Source organism: Podarcis vaucheri (assembly GCF_965113315.1).
Source record: "Podarcis vaucheri genome assembly, chromosome: 3".
In the NCBI taxonomy this organism is placed as follows: Eukaryota; Metazoa; Chordata; class Lepidosauria; order Squamata; family Lacertidae; genus Podarcis; species Podarcis vaucheri.
The window spans coordinates 28,611,543-28,630,058 of NC_138761.1; the positions used below are offsets into that span (position 1 = coordinate 28,611,543).

Here is an 18,516-nt window from a genome sequence, read left to right on the forward strand (position 1 = left end):
GGCGTAGCGTGGGGGGTGCAGGGGGGGCCAGCCGCACCAGGTGCAACACCTGGGGGTTAGGGTTAGGGGGCGCAAATCCACGGGTTAGGGGACGCAAATCCATGGGTTAGGGGGCGCAAATCCACGGGTTAGGGGGCGCAAATTACTTGCCTTGCCCCAGGTGCTGACAACCCATGCTACGCCACTGGCCCCTGGATGTTTTGGCCTGGCTGGAATGTATCCTTGAACCTCTCACTTGTCTGAATGGAGGATGGAGAGGTGTGAGTGTAACCATTCCTGAATTTTGTGCTATTGAAATATAACATACAAAGGTCAAAGCCATATCCATTGCAACCTTCCCCTGTGCTCCCACCCAGCACCGGAATGTGGCCCCTGGAAATTTATCCGCAACAGAGTGCAGCCCTCATGCTCTAAAAAAGGGTCCCCGCCTCTCTTTTAAAACATGGTGTAAATGCTTTTAAGTCTGGATTTATCTCATTCACCCCAAGAGTGCGAGAGGTTTCAATGCACTTTGAAGCAGTAATCTTGAAATCCGTATTATCTTTTGTATAATCCATGATTATTTTTTTCCAACAGGGAGGTTCAACGTATCTAAACGAATCACTTCCTGCCTATAGGGGGCGTTGGGGTACAAAGGAATGCACCTGTGCTTATAAATGAATGTCTTATAATGGATTGCAGCCTTAAACTTGAAAAATCAGTTTGTGCTTAGACTTTTGGATTTTACCACTATTGTGAGAATCAGATTAAAATACATGTTAGCCGAATACTTTAATGAACTGATACAAATAATTCAGATGCAACAGCACCCTTCCCACACAACACAGACAATACTAAAGTAACGGACAGTGCTATTTTTCTTTGCCAACAGGTCAGTGCTATATGGGATGCTGAAACTATTGTGGTTTGGGGGAAATGGCATGAAGGTTTTAGGAGAGAACGAGAGGGATCATCCAAAGCAAATATTTCCAGACCAAACAATGTGAAGCCAGACGTTATTTTGAAAGCAAAACAAGTTATACTTACATTTAATGCTCGTGTTCAAACTCTTTGGAGCAGATGAATCAACAGCAGCTGAATTAACAAAACAAAACAAAAAGTTGTTTATCTATGTTTTCAGTATTTTGCTTTCAAATTACAGGAAAGAGTAATGAATGACCTGCTTCTAAGCGATAGGGTTGTTGAAAGTCTGGATTCAATTAAAAGCGTGCTCTTAAGTAACCTCCTTCTCTAAACCTTTTATTTAGAAATCTAACCGCAATATGGGATATATAAAAGAGGAAATTATTTGTGGTAGGTTTCTATTTCTTCTTCGTTGATTATGAGGCCAAATCCTCAGCTGTAGCTTAAAATTTTGGTGGTTAAGGCTGCATATGGAGGAACAAATGTGACCTGGGGTGCATAGCATCATGCTCCCTACACAGGTTTAGTTTAATGCTTGAAACAGAGATAGTGTGCTCATGGTTAAGATGTTTGCATGGCTCCATCTCATTACCATGAACAACTGCCGGAGCCCTGCATTTTAAAAGATTAAGCATTGCATGTGACATTGATGTGATAAGGTTATCTTTCAACATCTCAACTCAGCTGTTACCTTCTTCCAAGATAATAATGCCCACTCACATCACAAAGAACTCATAACCCACCTACTCTCAGCAGCCAGAAACATCAAAACCAGACACTGGAGAGACCTGTCAGGAATAAGTATGGACCAATGGTACCAAATAGTACGGTAAACAGCCTTACTAGAAAAATTAACCAATGAACTGAAACTGGTGTGAGGACAAATAGAGGAAGACGCCTTCACCCCCATATGGCTCCCCTTTATCAAATACACAGCCCAACAAGACAATGACAAAAATCCATCAACAACATACAAATCAACCTGATCCAAAACACCCACCCACCCCACTCACACTTGAAAACAAAGATCACCACAGCCAATCACAAACAACCACACCCTAGGCCAACCCCAACTTCTCTCACCACCAAAGGAACACAAGCGAATATCAAAGAGAACCTGCACAAGCGACGCCGATGCAAACCCCCATGCATACGTTAAGTAAAATAGAAACATCGCTACCTGATCCCACCCCCACCCACCATGGCCCCCTCCACCTCTTCCCCCCTTTTCTTCCTAATGTAACACTAATGTCTCAACAAATGAAACTGATCTGTAGAAAACGTAACTTGAAAAAAGAGACATTGCACATACTTTTGTAAGAAATCTTTAATAAAAATACATTTTAAAAAAACCTCCAGCTGTTACCTTAGTAATTAACTGAGTAAATAGTATATCATGCATTAAGGGGGGGAAGACCTTCAATATATTATTTTTAATATAGGACCAAACATCCAAATTAATAACTTCAGCCACAACTTGGCTAGAGCATACAGAAAGTGTATTCAACACATCAGAAAGCCAAAGGGTCAAATCCCTTATATTCTGAATGGCTTTCTTCCTTTGGGTGTGTTTAACACCTCACTGACTGCAAGCAGAATACTTCCTGAGTTTGGGCAATGCAAGGTATTCCGATATCTTTACTCTATTCCTATGAGCAAACAACAGCAGTGGTATGCCTTAGCCAGCTGAAAGAGCAGAAGACTGCCAGCTCCCTGTAGTCACTGGGCTTGTGATTTACACCAGCCGATTATTTTGTTGTACAGTCTGTGCATACTCACTTGAATGTAAGGTCAAGCGAACATCAGAGGGGTTTGCTCTCAATTAAATGTTTCCAGGGCTGCATACAGGGGGTAGAGCAGGGACCCCAGACTCTTCATTTTTAGGTGTGTGTGTGTTTTTAAGTATGTCAGCCAAATATTTCTGAAGAAAGTTAGAACATGTGGAAGCAACTCTGATGCTTTGACACTTGGTAGGCAGCACCACTGCTAAGGATACTTAATCACCGTTGCTAGGCAGACAGTGGAAAAAGTGTTGACCACCACCACCTGGGACACAGAAGGGGGCCACCTTACAGCAGTGGGGAATGTAGGCGAATATGGTGGATAATATTGGGCTATGTTCGTTAAAGCACTTTTCTTGTGTCCACATTATTTCAATCACTCCTCAAGTGTTCCAGCTTTTGCAGATTAAAACACAACTGGCTGGTTTGGGGATGTTTTACTCAGAAGTAACTCCCTTAATACAGGGTTTTTAATTTTTCTTGCATATACTATTTTATCTTTGAGGGTTTTTGTTTTTTTACAATCAAGCAGTGAATAGATTTTATGAAATAAATAAATAACAGGCGAGCATCCTGGGGAGAGCATTCCACAATGAATCAGCAAATACAACCATAAAATAATTAAACACCTTATGTTAAAGTTCTTATAGGCTCTACACAAGGATATACTGCATTTCGTATAGCCTATAAGAATTTTAACATACACATATGAACACACATACATATAGGGAGAATGTTTTGTGTGTACATATGTTTTGCTGAGCGTCGTGAAACTGCACATACTTGTTGTTTGTTGTTGTATATTTGCATCTTGATTTTCCTCCCAGGAGCTCAAGGCTGCATTGTTGAAATATACTCGGAGTTGAGAGTGGATTTCATGCTCTTTATTCAGCTCATAGTGGTGAGGAGGAATGGAAGTTCCCCTAGAATGTCTGCTTTGTATACATTATTTACACAATGGGCCCCACGTGATTCGCTAATTCTGAGATTCTCAGAATCAGGTTGCGGATTCACTTCCACCTAGAGCTGGATTGGGTGGCTCCTGTGGACCAATCAGACTGCTGCATTCTGGATCCTATTGTTCTAGGACCAATCAGACTGCTGCATTCTGGATCCTATTCAACTCAGTACATAACAATTGTCTCCCCCTTCCCCACTTTTATCTTCACAACAGTCCTGTAGGGTAGGCTGTGGGCTGGTAGTTTTAGACACTAAAGTTTTGAAACCACACATACTTAGAATATTGCTAGCTTGTTACTTTTTCAGGGTCGGCAAACTTTTTGTTTGTTTTGATATTCAGCTAGTATGGAACCTCCTGAGATAACAAAATCCCAACCTTCCTCTGCTTCCATTCTAATCAAAGCCTCGCTGTTCTGCCTACAAATTGGCTGCTAAGAGCCCTGAGAAATCAAGAGTACTGTACAGAAGGGTTTATTCTACAGACCTGTTTAGACAAACGGTTCCCAAGCAAACATGGAAACACATGCATGGATGGGAGTCCTCCTCAGTTGCTCCAGCAACAGCCACCTTATCCTTGTCAGAAATCACCAGGTGTTGCTCAAGCCCACCTCAGAACTACTGTTCTTTGGTAGGGTCAGATTAGGTGGATGCATGGAATCTGTTATATATATTTATAATTTAGAAAATTGTTTCAAATTAGCTTTGCATCTCCCGAGTTACACATATATACAACAAGCTATCTGCTTACTAAGGCACACCAGGTGGGCTCTTGGAGTCAAACTTCAGGATAATGTGAAATCCCCAGGATCGAAATAAGACAACCTGACTGGAAGGAAAATGCCTCTCTAATCCAAAATATGTCAGTAAATGAGCTGGGGAGTGAAAGCAAAACCTTTCCATTCAAGATGAATGTTTTCTGTTCTTAGGCATGATACAACTCATAATAAAACCAGAATACCTAAGGGAACAATGAATGTTAGTTTGGCTATTTCAATACCCGCACCTCAGGGATACAATGACATTATTGGGGGGGGGAGTCATAAGCAGTGCACTACCTATATTTTCACATGCAGGGCTTTTATTTAAGCATGCCTGCCATTTTTCTCCATTTCCCCTGTTTAGCCCAGTAGGGAACTGGTGGAAAAGATTTGCAATGCATGAAAAGAAATCCTTCACAGGTTTTAATTTTGTGCTTTGATTCTTTCAAATGACTCTGTGCAGAGTTTAAATGCTCAGAACTGAGCTTTGAGGGAGATTTCTTCTGAATGCCTGAAACCTGGGTCAGATGTAGCTGCGACTTGCCACTCTGTGTAAAAAGGTTTGCAGCTTAAAAAGAGCATGCTAGAGTTTGTTCCAGTGAGCAGTTTCAACGTGGGAGAGAAAGTAAGACTTGAAGTTGATTTGGACAAATGAGATCTTCCATCCGAGGTCCTGGCGTGTGAAGAATTCGTCCCTATAAATTTTGGCTTGGGCTTCAAGGAATGTAATGGACTGAAAGAATTGGCTGAAGGTCATGCGAGTCCTTGAATTAGTTCCTTCATGTTCTGTTGGGAACCTCTTCTCTCTTCACGATGTGGGGGCAGAGAGCAGAGATAAGGTGCTGCTCACCTTTGTTGTTGTTGTTTAGTCATTTAGTCGAGTCTGACTCTTCGTGACCCCATGGACCAGAGCACGCCAAGCAATCCTGTCTTCCACTGCCTCCCACAGTTTGGTCAAACTCATGTTGGTAGCTTCGAGAACACTGTCCAGCCATCTCGTCCTCTGTCGTCCCCTTCTCCTTGTGCCCTCCATCTTTCCCAATATCAGGGTCTTTTCCAGGGAGTCTTCTCTTCTCATGAGGTGGCCAAAGTATTGGAGCCTCAGCTTCAGGATTTGTCATTCCAGTGAGCACTCAGGGCTGATTTCCTTCAGAATGGATAGGCTTGGTCTTCTTGCCGTCCATGGGACTCTCAAGAGTCTCCTCCAGCACCATAATCCAAAAGCATCAATTCTTCGGCAATCAGCCTTCTTTATGGTCCAGTGGTGGACTCGTAATCTGGTTAACCGGGTTCGCTTCCCCCTCCTCCACATGCAGCTGCTGGGTGACCTTGGGCGAGTCACACTTCTCTGAAGTCTCTCAGCCCCACTCACCTCACAGAGTGTTTGTTGTGGGGGAGGAAGGGAAAGGAGATTGTTAGCCGCTTTGAGACTCCTTAGGGTAGTGATAAAGTGGAATATCAAATCCAAACCCTTCTTCTTCACTTCCATACATCACTACTGGGAAAACCATAGCTTTAACTATGCAGACCTTTGTCAGCAAGGTGATGTCTCTGCTTTTTAAGATACTGTCTAGGTTTGTCTTTGCTTTTCTCCCAAGAAGCAGGCGTCTTTTAATTTCGTGACTGCTGTCACCATCTGCAGTGATCATGGAGCACAAGAAAGTAAAATCTCTCACTTAGCAGGTGTGAATTATGGATGCCTCCCCTCACGTAGCTGAGATGCTTCTGAACATTTATGAGCATGAGATTTCCAATGGTGGAAGTTTGGGTGCTTTGCCTGCAATAATCCCAGCTGTTTCTTCTCTGTGTGATTTAAATGCTTTGGGGGCCAAAGGTGGACAAATGTTACTACAGACAGAAAACGGGCAGGGGTACCTATGCATGATGGCATACTAAAAGAGAAAACACACAAACACACCTGTGGTATTTTTGGTAGGTATATTCTGTAACATGTAACTGATGCAATAATAGTGGATTTATACAGGACCGTCCACAAATCATTCTTCTTTATTAGTTCTTCAATACAGTTGTACCTCGGGTTACATACGCTTCAGGTTACAGACTCTGCTAACCCAGAAATAGTGCTTCAGGTCAAGAACTTTGCTTCAGGATGAGAACAGAAATCATGCTCCGGCGGCGCAGCGGCAGCTGGAGACCCCATTAGCTAAAGTGGTGCTTCAGGTTAAGAACAGTTTCAGGTTAAGTATGGACCTCCGGAATGAATTAAGTACTTAACCTTAGTGTCAGGGAACTGACATCAGAGCTAGAGGCGGAGGCAAGGCTCTCAAATGATGCTGGAGAAGGGCCCAGCAGGGAGAGAGGCAGCTCCGCAGATGGGGAAGCAAATCAGCGCAACACCAGGGATATAGAGGGGCTGATGGGGGAATCGGTGAGAGGGCTCCAGGACTCTTCACCGGACACCAGCGGGGAGAGCACGGGTCCTCCGCTACCCACGCCCACCCTGCGCAGAAGACTTCCACACAGAGAGAGTAGGAGGAGACTGGGTGTCAAACAACTTTTATGTTGGAAAAGATTTAAGAAACGCCCACTGACGGATTCTGCTAGCGACTGAGGCAGCCACAAAGTGAAGGGCTGCCCAGACTGAAAGGTTTAGCAAGGCAACAAAGCCTGGACAGGCGGCAACTTACGCACGAGCAACCCATACACATTACACTTAGGTACCACTGTACTTCCCAAATGTTACTGCATTATTGCTATCTGGAAGGGCACTCTTACACTTCAGCGCAACAAAAGTAGGACCAACCTCCCTGGACCCTCCAATATTTGTGATATACACCAGTTGCAGGATTTCAGCAGGAGAACTGTAGGCCCAAGATCTCACCGCATCATGCAAGATAGGTCTCTGGTCTTGGAATCTCAAAGCTTATTTAACATACAAGACCAGACTGTGCTAAGTAGGAAGCATGATGGAATTGCCTTAAGGAACAGAACTGGAATGAACCAGGAATCACTCCACCCACAGGCCCAGGAAATAACTTTGCACAGGCATTAAAGATGCCATGACATAATAAAAAAAAAATCACCATCATCATCACTTTCATCTCTCATTCATGTAGGTGGGATTGCAACACAGATTTTGCTCATGGTCACATGTTTTTTTTCTTCTAAATCAAGGATTGGGGAACCTGTGGACCCCCCCCCCGAAGTTGTTGGACTCCAACTCCCATCATCCCTACCAAGGGACACGGATGGCGCTGCGGTCTAAACCACCAAGTCCCTTGGACTTGCCAATCGGAAGGTCGGCAGTTCAACTCTGTGTGACAGGGTGAGCTCCTGTTGCTCTGTCCCAGCTCCTGCCAACCTAGTAGTATGAAAGCATACCAGTATGAGTTGATAAATAGGTACCTTGACATCTCAAAGTAGCTGTTTTACTACAAAGGAATTTCAGAAATAGACTGGAAAGAGAAGCTGCTGAATTGCAACTCATTACCAAACTTAAAATCATGGAGAGACCTGGTCTGAACAGAGACATTGGATTCTTATCTCATTATACATGACTAAGCCATTTCTCACCTTCTCACCCCTTGCCTTTTCCTGTAAGACCTATTACAGTCGTTAAGAGTCGTCAACAGGCTCATCTCTGCTATCTGCCCATCTCCCATTCCCACCACCCTTCTGAGTAATACCCCTTCCCACCTTCTCACTATATAAAAGGATCTGGCAACTTCTGTTTCAGTGTATCTGAAGAAGTGTGCATGCACACGAAAGCTCATACCAAGAACTAACTTAGTTGGTCCTTAAGGTGCTACTGGAAGGAATTTTTTTATTTTGACTCTGGTTTTGCATTTGAGAAATACTCTCTTAGGCCTAAGTTTTTCTGCCAGTTGCTAAGATGCCAGTCAACCACCAAAGAAACAAGTCCCGTTATGTGATTGTAGCTATCAGCTTGATGGGCACACTTATTATTTGACAGTCCAAATACCTTTGGCAGATAGCAATTTTCTGTAATGTGTAGACATGTGATCTTGAATGATGTACTGGCTTGACAACTTGCATGAAGAACTGGGAGAAAAGGCTAAGAAAACAAAAAACAAAAAGTTTTTTCAGTCAATGGGTTTAAGAAGTATCTTGCACATTCATTTATTTTGAAAGATCTGGATTCTTACACAAAGAAATACACTGTATGAGAAATCTGAAGCAAGATAAGTCATAATTCAGCATAGCTTCTCCACTCCTGTTTGATTACTCAGTCACTACAGTTTACAATAAATAATGCATGAGTTCTCTCTCTGTATTCTTATTAAATCACATTTTTTATGTATCATCTGCCATTGAAGCTCTCATGAGAACATGGTGCTTGCTGTTGTTTAATCTTCAATATCATCTTCATTTGGAAAGATTTAAAAGGGATGGAGGCGGAAAAGCAGAAATAAATGAATGCATGCCTACTTTCACTGCACTACAAATATGCAGCCAGGACTTTGTTTTTTAGATTAAATGAGTAAGTGAGAAACATATAAAAGTTCGGGAAATCTGAATACCTTCTTCCATTACTTCTGCTTTCCAAAGTTGTCACTCTAAAATATTTATCACACGTGATGTCATCATGTAACTGTAACTGTAGTCCTGTAAACAGGGTCATTAGCTGACCATAAACTAAATTAAACTGTAGCTGAGGGTTGCTATGGGGCCAGTTGCATAAAAACAAGTGACAATATTCTTTTTCTCCTTCAGGTTTTGTTTTATCTACCTTGGAGAATTGTGGATCTTCACTGCAGTAAGAGCTTCTCCCCCACTCCCTAAAAATGCAAATACAGTGGTACCTCAGGTTACATAAGCTTCAGGTTACATACGCTTCAGGTTACACACTCCGCTAACCCAGAAATAGTACTTCAGGTTAAGAACTTTGCTTCAGGATAAGAACAGAAATTGGGCTCTGGTGGTGCAGCGGCAGCAGGAGGCCCCATTAGCTAAAGTGGTGCTTCAGGTTAAGAACAGTTTCAGGTTAAGAACGGACCTCCGGAACGAATTAAGTACTTAACACGAGGTACCACTGTAGCAGCTGCAGGGGCATGATCCATATTGGAACCCCGACATGCAATACAGGCAGGCTTTAACCTTATGCCCTCCTCTGAGGTCCAGGTCAGGTCCCTGACGCCTGCATTTAAAAAAATCTCCTGTCAGCCTCCTTGCGTTCTGCCCTACTAGTACCAATGGTCTTCTGCTGGAAACAGAAGTTGGAGAGATGGGAAGCAGAGCTCACCCCACCGGCTCTTCAGTGACAGACCTGCTCCATTAGGCTTCCTCTCCCTCAGCCATCACCTGGGGGCATCCGGCTGGCTTCATGGGAGAGATGGGAAGCAGAGTTCACTCCATTAGCTTTGCTGAAAGACCACCTGTATCAGGAACCTCCTAGCCCTCAGCTGCGCCAACTGGTTATTATAATAACAACTGTTTAATAGTAGGTGCCCAAATTAGATCTGTTCATCTTCCCTCCCTGTCCCTTCTCCCTTGTGTGTTGTGTGTGTGTGTGTGCTTAGATTGTAAGCCTATGGGCAGGGACGGTCTTATTTTAATTGTAGGCAAGCCAATCTTTTTGCCTAAAGGGTAGGTTACAAACTAGGGTTACCAGATGTCCCTGGTTCCTGGGGACAGTCACCAGATTTGCAAATCTGTCCCCGGATAAATTCCGTCCCCAGAATGTCCCCAGATTTGCAAATCTGTCCCTGGGAAACATGGCAGTGGCAGCCTCAGCATCCCAGAGCCAGCGTGCAGCCTAGCTGCCACTGCCGCTGCCACAGCCGAGGGGGAAGAAGGGACATCCGGTGGTACAGATCTCCTGCCCCCTTCTCCCTTTCTTTTGACAGATCGGGGGAGGCTTGGGAGTCATGGCGGGCGGCCGTTGCCCAGGAGGGGCGCAAGGCATGTAGTTTCTCTGTCACGCAAGGTGCAAAGCCCTTCTTTCACACCCTGTGAAACATAAATGCGCAGAGGTTTTTTTTAAAAAAACTGGGCAATGGCCGCCCGCCCGCAACTCCCGAGCCTCCCCCGATCAGTCAAAACAAAGGGGGAAGCGGGCAGGAGATCGGGGGAGGCTCAGAAGTCATGGAAGCTGGCCAGTTTTTGCCCAGTTTTAAAAAAACTCAGAGCTTCACAGGGTGCGAAAGAAGGGCTTTGCACCTTTATACAATATGCATGTGTGCTTGGGCCCAGGGTCTTTTGCCTCAGCATCCCTACTACTGACTCCCTGTTGCTACTCAGCTTCAAAAAAAAAGAAGAAAAAAAGGTGTCTCCGGATTCATTGAAAAAAATTTGGTAGCCATATTACAAACGCTCTACCTAAGTAAGTAAGTAAGTAAGTAAGTGATAAGATAGAGTGATATCCACTGGAAGCGAAAAGAAATTGCAAAGCAATGTTAATGTTAATGTTTATTGATGCTGAAAAGGCCTTTGAAAATATTTCTTGGAGCGAGGGACTAGAGGAAGTCAACCAAGATGTTTAAAAGGTTGGATTTGTAAAGAATTAAGTTTGTTATTATTGTTTATCTGTTTATTGTTCCTTTCCCCCCCTTTTTCGTTCATTGATGTATTTTTCTTCTTTTTTCTGTTTTTGTGTATCATTCTGCTTTGTGGTTTTTGTTATTATTGTGGAAAATCTAATAATTTTTTTTAAAAAAAGATAGAGTGATATCCAACTGTGTGGGTCCATTTGGTTCATGGGCTTCTGTTCATGCCAACAGGACTTTCTTATCCCCCCTGCACCCCCACATGTGCCCCCAATCTGTTCCAGATGGCTGGGTGACCCCCTCCTGGAGAGAATTAGGGGCAGGGGGGCCTGCAAGGGGAAGGCAAGGCCTGTCATGTCTGCTGGTACAACGCTGGCTCTCACCCACAGATATTTCACTGGGTCAGTTACAGCTGGAGCTGTAAAAGTGATTGACTGTTGAATGCTTTGTGCAGCCAAGGGGCAATGTTAATTGTCAGTGTTAGACTCCAGCATTTTTATTTGGTAGGAAGGCAGGGATAAAAGCAATCTGAAGTGGGTGTCCATATGTGATGGGCAGTGTGGGTCACAGTAACCCTTTCCGGCAACTCCAAGTTAAAGTGGTACCATTAAAGTAATTTTCCTGAATGCATTCCCCATTTGCACCGGCACTTGTGGCCACAGCAGTCCAGCCCTGCTGGTTGGAACGGATGAGTAACATATACAGGAAAGCAGGAAACGAGTGGCATTTCTGGAAGCTTGGAGCTGGATTATGGGATGAGTCACTTTGGCTCGTGTTTCATTTGGGAAAGGCCATAGCGTTGCAAAACTCATGCTTTGTATGCAGAAGGTCTCAGGTTCAATCTCTCACATCTCCAGGGGAAAGGTAGGTGTTGAAAACTCTGGAGAAGTGATGCCAGTCAGCTTGGATAATACTGAGGTTGTTGTTGCTGCTGTTGTTAATATCCCAGACAAGGACTCAAGGCGGCTTACGCAAATGAAAACCACACAAATAAAGGACAAAAAGGCTAATAACATATAAAGGATAATTACACCTGCTGAAAGTCTGAGGGTCCTGCTCCTGCCTCTCTCCACCAGGCCCAGGGCAGGGCCTGACAGACTACAAGAGGATTGCTGCTGCCTAGCAGCAGAGTGTACTGTTTACTTTCTTTTAAACTGCTTTTTAATTGTTTTTTATATAAAAATAAATTGTTTTAAACAATTTTAATGTGTTTTGGGGGGGTTATTCGGCTCTTTATATTTTGATTACGTATTTTGTGTTTTTATATTGCAATTTTGCAATTTTGCCTTGTGAACTGCCCTGAAACCTGCGGGTATAGGGTGGTATATTAATAATAATAATAATAACAGTTAAAAAGTAATTGAACTATAATAGAATTAAAACAATATAAAAACAAATCTATTAAACCAAAGATAGTAAAAACTGCACAGCATTATTTAAAAGCCCTTTCCTCAAAAAACAGTTGGTCTCCAAAAGTAAAACAATCTTCACCTGCTGGTGGAAGGACAACACAGGGGGAGCCAGTCCAGCCTCCTTAGGAAGGGAGATTCAAAGTCTGGGAGCAGCCACTGAGAAGGCCCTCTAACTGCCGAAACTAAATTTGCCAATATGTGACTGAATCCCACCCGAAAAATGTCCTGGGTGTCCTGTAAATACTCCCCACTTTGGCTGCATTCACACGGGAGTAAAAGGTCATGAAAACGGAGTAGTTTCCACATTATATTTGAGCATTCACATGATGTAAAAGCCACTTCTGCAACTATAACGGAATACAGTTCAAGTATAACACTCATTTCCGCATTATTTGCAAACAGATTTTTTCTGGAAGCAAATAACATGGGAATGAGCACTAAGGTGTTTTTGAAATAAGACTGTACGTAGCACTTGTTTTTGCTAAGAATGCTTTAGTACTTACAGCTACTTTTGATACTCATATGTCCTCTGAAAGGTCCCATCAAGGAATACTTTGGGATCATGGCTATCTGGGACCCTTGAGGAGAGAGGGAAAAAGTGGGCATAAGTAGTAAATACTTAGAATGACAATTTTTATCGTTTGTCATCAAACAGTGGATGTGAGTAAAGAAAACAGGACAACTCAGTTTGTTTGTTTGCTTATGTTGCTTTGGTTATTTATCAGTAGTATTCAGATACTGCCTCCGAAGCCAGCTTAAAAAAATAATCAAAACCACAAAACAATATTTGAAATACCAGTAAAACTGAAGATTAAAACCCAATTCACGGTACTTTAATACTATGGAAGTTGAAGCCACATATATTTATTTCAAGAGAGACTTTCAGGTCTATTGGGCCACTACTGAAAAGGCCTCACAAGTCTGGTAGATCCTGAATGTCTGCTCAGCAATTGGGACTTCTAAATCTTTAGGTATATAAGATGCCTCATACTGAATCAGAGACCATCGTTGCAGTAGCTCGCTATTGTTTACACTGATAGCTAGTTGCTGTCCGGAGTTTCAGACAAGGATCTTTCCCAGCTTTATCCAGAGATTTGGAAAACAGGCAGAATATTTAAACAGGATAATTGACAGCTCTGCTACAAAATGAGGGGATCCTTTAAGAAACACCTATGGATCTGCAGACATATATTGAGTAGTTAGGGTGGAGTGCACCACCTCTCAGTTTTGGTAAGAAATGCCCCCTCCCCCCAATATTGTAAGATTGGGTCTAAGCTTAATGGGTTTTTGGAGTCTCCTCTATTCCTGTATTGAAGAATTGATGCTGTTGAATTATGGTGCTGGAGGAGACTCTTGAGAGTGTGCAAGAAGATCAAACCTATCCATTCTGAAGGAAATCAGCCCTGAGTGCTCACTGGAAGGACAGATCCTGAAGCTGAGGCTCCAATACTTTGGCCACCTCATGAGAAGAGAAGACTCCCTGGAAAAGACCCTGATGTTGGGAAAGATGGAGGGCACAAGGAGAAGGGGACGACAGAGGATGAGATGGTTGGACAGTGTTCTCGAAGCTACCAGCATGAGTTTGACCAAACTGCGGGAGGCAGTGGAAGACAGGAGTGCCTTGCGGGCTCTGGTCCATGGGGTCACGAAGAGTTGGACACAACTAAACGACTAAACAACAACAACAAAGACTATCTTCTAAATAAAAAAGACACTGCTAAAGAGATGAAATTGGGTGAGGAAGCTTATCCTGCCAGATGCCCTTTGGAGAACGAGTCTTTGCATAAATAAAGAGTAGGCCAAGTACAGGTGATGTGTTGCTAAAGAAACCAAATAGCTGGAAACCCTTCTTTTCCTGGACAAGTCTTTTTCTCTCCCTACTCCTGGCTGGAGATAATGTCATTCAGGTGTCTGCAAGTGAGAATTGTCAGGCAGTTTGGAACTGGGACTGATAACACGGGGGAAACCAATGGTGGGGACCCCTGTAACCCACTGGGAGGAGAAGGAGCATTAGTGCTATGAGCCTTCCATCTCATGCTCAGCCAATACATCTGTGCGCATAAACCTTATATCAAAGAAAACACCACCAATCTCCATCTGTCTTCATTCCAAGAAAACCAGACCCAAGGTTTGTGTTGGGGCCCCCGAAACCTCTTAGCGCTTGGAGAATGGGATGTGTGTAGCCATCTCAAGGGCTTTGGGAGCAATACACAAATACTCACAAATCAGATTTCATAACACACGAGTGCCGGTCCAGCGTATTACTAGGTGGCAGACAGAGAGGATACAGGACCCTTTCATGATTATGCTATACTTCACATGATGATCCAGAAAGGCTATTATATACATCCCCCCCAAAGAGTATGGAGAAATGAGAGATCCATTGTTAATTTATGTGGTTCTGCTGTATCCAAAAGTCCTTGTTTTGGAGCTTATTCTGCCAAAGCTGCAGCGGAAGAGTTCAGTGAGCTATTGCCCTGAGTAAAGTAAGATTGAAAACAGAAAAGAGAGAGAAGACACCACCATGGGGACCCAAGAAAATTAATTAGCTCCCTGCCAGGGCTCTATGATTTTACCTTCAACAAGTAGCAATAAATTGTGAAGCAAGCAAGGAGCTTGATTTGAAAATACAGTCGTCGAATGGAAGAGAGGCTCTAGTAAGCTGTTCAAATTCACAAGCCTTTTCATTTTGTTTGTTCTGTGCTTTTTTCTATTTGCTTAGATCATGGGTAGGCAAACTAAGGCCCGGGGGGGGCCAGATGCGACCCAATCACCTTCTAAATCTGGCCTGCAGATGGTCTGGGAATCAGTGTGTTTTTACATGTATAGAATGTTCCCTTTTATTTAAAATGCATCTCTGGGTTATTTATGGGGCATAGGAATTCATTCATTTTTTCTCTCTTCAAAATATAGTCTGGGCCCCCCACAAGGTCGGAGGGACATTGGGCCGGTCCCCTCCTGGCTTAGATTCTATCAGTTCCTACATTCTCTAATAAAAGAGTGAAAAAAATAGTTTTCCTTCTAGTCCACCATCTTCCTCCTGGGAAGTCCGCTTTCCTTCATGTTTTAGGTGCATACTTAAATACCGTCCCATTTATAATTTAATGCACTGTTCTTATTTCTCACTACAGGAAAACCAGCAGCAGCAACTTAGCTAGCTGCCTGAAGCATCTATGGCATGCAGAGGTGACCAGGGTGATACCAGTGGTGGGGTTGCAGTGTGAGTAGGACACAGCCTGGCATACGTTTGTGCCTTAGGCAGCCTGGTCCACAGCAATCAGCAGGTGAAACTTTGCATGGCACAAAGTTAAAACACCATCAACTCCTAACTTCTACAACACATTGCTGTTAAAGACACAAGAGCTAATGAAAAGGGGAAAGAGTTGTGGCTTCAGTGGGGCACAGACTTGGCTACAGCAGTGTGTTATACTGTAGGTATTGTTCTGCCTTCTGCACCTACAATGTGCAGCCTTTAGCTTCCTGCCTGTTATGTATTGAGTTGAATAGGATCCAAAATGCAGCAGTCTGATTGATCCTAGAACAATAGGATTCAGAATGCAGCAGTCTGATTGGTCCTAGAACAATGCAGCAGTATGATTGGTCCGCAGGAGCCACCCAATCCAGCTCCAGGTGAAAGTGAATCCACAACCTGATTGGCCTACAGGAGAATCCCAGAATTAGCCAATCACGTGCAGCCCATTGTGTAAATAATGTATATAAAGCAGATATTGTGGGGGAACTTCCATTCCTCCTCACCACTATGAGCTGAATAAAGAGCATAAAATCCACTCTCAACTCCGAGTATATTTCACTGCCTAAGTGAGGTAGAGGCAAAACAGCCCAGGGAGGCTGTGTGTGTCGCACTAGTGACTTTCTCTTATTTTTAGAATTGTGGTAGGGTTGCCAAAAATGCTGGCCGTCATTGATACAATGTTTATGGGCGTTTTGAGGGATGAGGAAATGATGACTAGCAAATCCTCTAAAGTAAGTCTAAGCTGCGTTGCAGCTACTATGGTTTCGTTCTTTCAGCTCAACATTATGAAACTGCAGTGGTGTGAAATTGGGATGGCACTAGTTCTGGAAGCATCGCAAAGCAAGTTCTGATACTTATCAAATACAGAAGGTCTTGTACTTTTGAAAGATCTTCTCTAAGAGCAGGCTTGACCCTACTGTGCTTGATAAATAACATAAGTTGCATCATGGTTCTCTTAGAACTGGTTCCATCTATGGAGACATCTGGTTCATCTTCCTGAAGTACAATGACAAGTATGGCTTTTGTTGTTGCTGTTATCTTCTCATCCAGAGCCTGGTTCCTGTATATATATGTGGATGGGACAGGGGTGTGTTTGAACTCTCATGCCTCTTGAGCTTTGAGAGACATGAAAAGTGCTCCCTCAGGAACAGGCAAATAGTATCCATAATGGCGTTAATGGAGGTGGGGATGTTTTAAATTGTGAAATTGTTACATGTAAACTTTTTATTAGTTTAGTTTCATATAAGTTAGTTTGCTTTTAAGGGCAGAGGGTCAAGGCTGCCTTGGGAGTGGGCCTTAGCCAACATAATGGCTGGGGCAGGTACCACTAGGGTGGGTGAAATAGGATACCCAACCTCAGTGATGATGGGCAGGAAGAGGAGTTGCTTGAGGGCCAGATCATGTCATTACCGAGAAGGCAGGTATAGTCACTGTCTGAAGACTATCCCTGCCTTCAGGTCTGGCCTTGGCCAGAGGAATACAGGTATCAACAGGGGCATCCCATATGACCCACAGTGGTGCTGTGTAATGCCAGGTCAATGATTAATAAGACCAGTGCCATCCATGATTTGATCATGGATGAGGGAATTGACCTGGCATATGAGACAGAGACATGGTTGGACACAGCAGCTGGACCTCTTCTTACCTCTTCCTTGCCTACCAGGTTTCTCTTATGCACAGCAACCCAGGTCGTGTGGGGGAGGGGTTTTTGCAGTGATTTTTATGAAGTCTTAATTTTCACCGAGTTCTTATGTCAGAGCCCAGCCACCGTGTGTCCATCTAACCCAGTCTTGCCTTATCTATCTGGCAGGGAACGTAAGAAGAACCTGTTGGGTCAGGCCAATGGTTTGTCTTTCCCAGAATCCCATTCTCACAGTGGCCAACCAGCTGCCTATGGGAAGCCTGTTGGCGCAAGAGGATTGTCCCCTTCTGCATTTTCCAGCAGCTGGTGCTCAGAAGCCTACTGCCTTTGACAGTGGGGGGTCTTTTCTCTTTGAATCTTTTCAATTAAAATGTCAGGGACAGAACCTGACCTTTGGTGCACAAAAGATCTGATGTCGCAATGGTCCTGTGCTTCTTTGGTGATCAAGGGGCTAGTCATTTGTCCCCTCTTATCTTGCAGCTCTCCTTCTTTCTGTCTGAATAGGGATTGCATTTCATAACTTTTTGGCATAATGAAATTTACACTTCTGTCGGGCCCACCGGCAGCACGCAGGCTTTCAGCAGAGGAGAACACACCAGGCAGTCCATTCATCAGCATTTGACCTCCACATGGGGGAAGGACCGGAGAACCTGATTGCTTTCTATTACAGTCAAAGCACCTCTCAGACTAGCAGCCATGCTGTGGGGCTCATTACAGATGTCGCAGAGGAGCGGAATTAAACACCTTTCCCAGTGATGGCAAAAGACATTTTTAGCCCAACGGAGCCAAAGCTTTGTGGAAGCAAAACACTTCTGCTCGTTTCCATTAGCAAGGGGGAGGGGGGATACGATTCTTGTCTCTGGTGCAGATAAGGGGGAGATAGGAAGGCGTGGATGGGCAGGCACGCACTACGAATGAGAGTAGAATAGCTTATCAATGCCATATTAGTAAAATGACTAGCAAAACACCTGCCAAAATCACGGGTGAAGCATGGTTAAAGACACGTCGCTTCGGGAGGACATAAGGCGAGCCTGCAGGATCAGGCCAATGACCCACCTAGTCCAGATCCTGTTCTCACAGTGGCCAACCAGGTGCTTCTGAGGGAAATGCAGAGGGTGAACACAAGCCTTCTCGGTGGTGGCCCCCCATCTATGGAAAACTCTTGCAGGAAGACAAGCATGGTTCTCTCTCTCTAGTCAGTTTTTAGGTGTTGGACTAAGACTTTTCTGATTACCCAGGCCTTTGGTTAATTAATGTTGCCTCCAATAGTGGTGCTCAGCTTTTGGTGGGGTGAGTAGTATTTGGTCCTTACTAAATTATTGCTGCACGAGCATTTTATG

The 18,516-nt window shown here is 43.8% G+C and overlaps 1 protein-coding gene across 7 annotated transcripts in view; it reads right to left on the minus strand.

Annotated features, from left to right (window-relative positions):
* LOC309529561 (spermatogenesis-associated protein 7 homolog) overlaps positions 1–18,516 on the minus strand; it is a 46,391-nt gene that overhangs the window by 21,634 nt on the left and 6,241 nt on the right. For all 7 annotated transcript variants that reach the window (XM_082217906.1, XM_082217901.1, XM_082217902.1 and 4 more), the window contains 3 exons: positions 12,785–12,859; positions 8,346–8,438; positions 1,027–1,074 (listed from right to left, as the gene is read on the minus strand). In XM_082217906.1, coding sequence (XP_082074032.1) covers positions 1,027–1,074; positions 8,346–8,438; positions 12,785–12,845 — 202 coding nt within the window. In that variant the 5' untranslated portion in view covers positions 12,846–12,859. The remainder of the gene's footprint in view (positions 1–1,026; positions 1,075–8,345; positions 8,439–12,784; positions 12,860–18,516) is intronic.